The sequence below is a fragment of the Ceratina calcarata genome, unplaced genomic scaffold (genome assembly GCF_001652005.2).
Source record: "Ceratina calcarata isolate Rehan_Ccalc_2016 unplaced genomic scaffold, ASM165200v1 scaffold72.2, whole genome shotgun sequence".
Classification (NCBI taxonomy): Eukaryota; Metazoa; Arthropoda; class Insecta; order Hymenoptera; family Apidae; genus Ceratina; species Ceratina calcarata.
This window is the reverse complement of record NW_017178472.1, coordinates 405,935-410,195: the sequence shown is the minus strand read 5'-3', so window position 1 is coordinate 410,195 and position 4,261 is coordinate 405,935. Positions and strand designations below refer to the sequence as shown.

Genomic DNA, 4,261 nt, shown 5'->3' with positions numbered 1-4,261 from the left:
ATTTTAGTAGATAAATAGTAGATAGTTTGATCATATTTCGTATAGAATGTATAGTACATGAAAGTATGGTGGTGCATTTCACTTTCATTCGCTCTATCTTTTAAGTGCAAGTACAACGGTGTAGACAATTTAAAGTGTTCGCACATAATTTTCGTGATAGTATTAATTCACAAGTGTCTGTTTGTGCAGGACGTCCTGCGGGAGCTGGGGCAGAAAAAGCCGCAGCTGGACGAGTTGGTGCACACCGCAGAAGCGCTGCGCGCTGACACGAATAGGCAGCAAGTGCATGGCAAAGGTAAGTCCACTTTTTCTGGTAAAAAACTTCTAAATTACTAGAATTTTCTATTTCATCCACTTGCATCCAATCCAGCGAAATATTTCGCTTTACCGTATCTAAATGTAATGCGAACCTGTTTCTTTCATATTTATGATATTAAATAGTGGCTGGGGTGTTCGTAAGAAAATGAATTTTATTGAAAGCAATGAGATTTATGAATTAACGACCGAGAAAATGGTTTAGTTCTCGTTATCTATAACATCGATAGCCTTTCTTATTCTTTCTAATCTACCTATCATCAATTTTTATTGAAGAACATAATTTCATCAGACATTAATATTCATTGTGTGAAAATTGAAAAGGGATTATAATACTGCTCGATGAATATAAAAATTGAAAGGGATGATTTTGTTTGAAACCTTTCAGTTAGTTGTTTATTTCTCTTAAGAGATAAGAATAAACTATTACACTTCCTTTTAGAATATGATGGGAATTCTTTTTAAGAATATCATTCTTACAGGAATATTATATTACCGTCGAGATAGATCGATATCCGTATCGGTATCTGAAAGTCGAGCTTAACAAGTTTTTATCATCGTAATTGATAGCGGGACACAGTTTCCGCTTACCCAGCACTTTTCGTAGGTCTCCGGCGAATTTCAGAAGTTTAATTATCGGCCGTGATTGCTCGGCCAAAGCCGGTAATAAATTGAACCATCTGTTCCGCGGGACAGCTACTTATTATACGAAGTATCTTGCCCCCAGGACGCCGCTTCATGTCGTATACTTTTCAACCGTTTCTTATGTCTGATTGAACGGGTCGCGTCCAAAGGATTTCCGACGTCAGCATGGTTCTTATGAAATCGACGATTTTTCCTGCCTTCCTTCTCATACTAGATGGCTTCGAACTAAACGATCTGATATTTCACCATCCCTTCATTTGATTCTGATGGTCAGCTTGAAAGAATATTTGATTCGTATTCCATAACTCATATTATGTACAGATTTATAAAATTTTAGTAAATTGGGAATTTCTAAGAGGAATTTCTAAAATGTGATTTTAACGCATGTGCCAATTTCATACATGAAAGTCAGGTTTACAGACCGCATGTCACTTTAACTGAACATTTATTAATTCACTATCGAAAATCAATAGTCATTACGCCGAAGCAGAAACGACATACTGTTACACTTCGCTATCGTCAAGCCAGCTGACACATATTTTCAATAGCTAATCTCAGTCGTTAATTAACATCACTCGTTGATCTGCCTTGACGTTCGAAATTAGCTCGGCTAACCGTTTTAGGGTGTTAGGCGGAAGACCGACTCGATTGATTCCGAAACTTTTTAAATCTCCGCGAATCCTGATGAGGATTGCCGCGATATAGAGGGTTCGAACCACCGGCAGGGGGAGATTAACGGCGGTGCCCGTTAATTGTTTCAAGAGCACTCTAGAGAACTTTCTCTCTCCTCCTTTCTCCTTCTCTCTCTTCCTTCCGTCGATGTCGCATTGTTCCTTCTATATTAGCGTGCCGGTAGGTACTTGTCAGTCCCGTCTGCTACTACGCTCGTTGCGTTATAGCTAGACGATTCTTTCGGCCATTGTTTGCAGCAGACCACCGCCGACTCTGCATGAAACAGGGAAGAAAAGGGTTCGTAACAGTCGGTCGGGTTTGCCCATCCCTTGCGTAATGCGTCGCAATACGTTTTTTTATGTACAAAAATTATTCTTTTCTCCTGTATCTAACCGTAACATTACTGAGCACATACATTTATATGTATTGTCGCGTTGCAAGTCTGTAGTTCTGTGTATATTTTAATGACAAACCATTATCATGATATATACATAACTGAACATGTTATTATTTTAGAAAGAGGAAAATAAAATCATTAGTTAAAAATGATATTAAATACTATTGAAATAATATTATCTAGTATTGGACGATATTAAATAATACTAAAATCCATTAATGATATTAAAAAATTTAGAACGTACGATGAATATTTAGTTTACACATAGTTAACTAACAAATCGTTAAATTGGATGAACATGATGTTACAGTAAAAAGCATTTTCTTGTCACTCTCTCGATCTTTGTAAAACACGACGCGTTTCAAAGGTGAAGACTCAGCGCGTAGAAAGTTGGCCAGGTTTATCGCTCGGCGGTAAATGCAAAAGTAAAAAGGTTAGCCCAGTTTATCGATTTAAGAATCGGTGGTACGTTTTATGGCCAGGGGTACATTCGGTCTTGGCTATGTGGTGTAGCGTGCACGTACCGCCTCGAGATTGAACCGAAGTGACCCGACACGGCAACCCTCAGCTATGTACAACATAACATCGAAGTATTCGGACGCTTATCATGGAAGCCTTATCGTGGAACATGTTTATGAACACATTATTACATATTAGCTTTGTGCGCATGTGATACAATTTTATACCTTTGAATTCCGGTTTCTTTGAAGCTGATATTGTCCATTTTTTGTCCATTATAGAGATAGAAGGAATAATTACTGTTATTATACTGTTATGTAAATATGCAGTGTTGAATTGTTCACGAAGTTTAAAGAAGAATTATTGGATGTTTTAGTCAGTTAGATTTGTTAGTCTTAAAAAGTCCCTCGAACATTCTTTACTTCTAATTTCGAAAAAACGAATCTGAATATGAGAGAGAGGAAATATAACGTAAAGTAAGAGATGAAATGTAATAGATATTGTAGCGTGTTCTGTAGCGTATTTCGTGTTGGTAATTAAAGGATGCAGGAGACCAGAAACCCTTCAGTCTGGTAGCATATTCGCTTCCCATCTGATAACGTGACTAATTATAGAAAATATTCAGCTATGTGTAATTTCTCTAGAATATTATCAGACATGTCGTGTGAATGCTGGCATTCTTTCAAGTTTAATTTTATCATATCAAGCTCATTCATTAAATTTTGTTTTGTAATATTTTTTTTTCAAATCACACGCAAGACGTAGCAGTTTATATTTCTAGTTGATACAAATAAAAATTTTCCTAAGATGAATGTTGAAACATTAGTTCCAGACCTTCAACATTAACATAATTGTACAATACTTTGATGAATTTTCGATTGTCTTGAATTAATGAAAATTGCTTTAAGAGAAATTTGTAAAACGGTATGGAAATTATATCTTGTATGACGTTTCATAATGAAAATTTACACAAAATGAATGTCTGCAAGAGTGAAATGAATATTTACAATCAGGACGAGCTTATTTTAATATTGATTACCCGAATATTTTACTATCGGGTTATGAAGACTACTCGGTACCAGGATGGTTTTATGAAATATTCAGTTCCCTCTCCGGTAGGTATATAACATTCTCTTTCCTCGCATTACATTACCCAGGTTAGGAATCTTCTCTGAAAGGCGCACGTGCGCGAGAGTTAATGTTTCGGATGGAGCGTACAGTTTCGGGGATGCACGATAGTCGTTCAGCATCGGTTTATTTCCAAAAGATGTATGTAGATAGATGCAACGGAGTCTGGCATACATAGTACACATCGTACGTCGCATCGATTCCGTTTCCGATGGATTTCGTATTCGTCGCCGCGACTTCCAACGAATAGCGTCCTCGCTGTTAGAAGTGGAGTCGGGAAAGCGCAGCGGGAAACGTCTCGAGATAAGTCATCGTTCTTCCGCTTTTGTCCTGTGATGCACGCTACTGTTACGTGTACGAGATGAAACGACGTGCAAGTCTAAGAACTTCCTTCGAACCGAAATTCCACGTTTAGGCCCGGCGTCACTTGATCGAGTACTCGATTCTTCGGCATTGTTCCCGAAACTTACAAAATTAAATTCCTACCCCTGTTATCATTCACCTTTCCTTATCCTATCACCCAACCGTAGAAAGTTCTTTAGTGTAATCTTTATTATCCTATAATTATTCTGTTATAGATTAATTTGTAAGTACTGGAGATAAATACTTAAAGTAGTATACCAGAAACGAAAATATGTAGCAAAT

At 37.2% G+C, this 4,261-nt stretch overlaps 1 protein-coding gene across 11 annotated transcripts in view; it reads left to right on the top strand.

The window, feature by feature from the left end:
• LOC108630328 (dystrophin, isoforms A/C/F/G/H) overlaps positions 1 to 4,261 on the top strand; it is a 447,367-nt gene that overhangs the window by 105,722 nt on the left and 337,384 nt on the right. For all 11 annotated transcript variants that reach the window (XM_026817954.1, XM_026817961.1, XM_026817956.1 and 8 more), the window contains one exon: positions 190 to 295. In XM_026817954.1, coding sequence (XP_026673755.1) covers positions 190 to 295 — 106 coding nt within the window. The remainder of the gene's footprint in view (positions 1 to 189; positions 296 to 4,261) is intronic.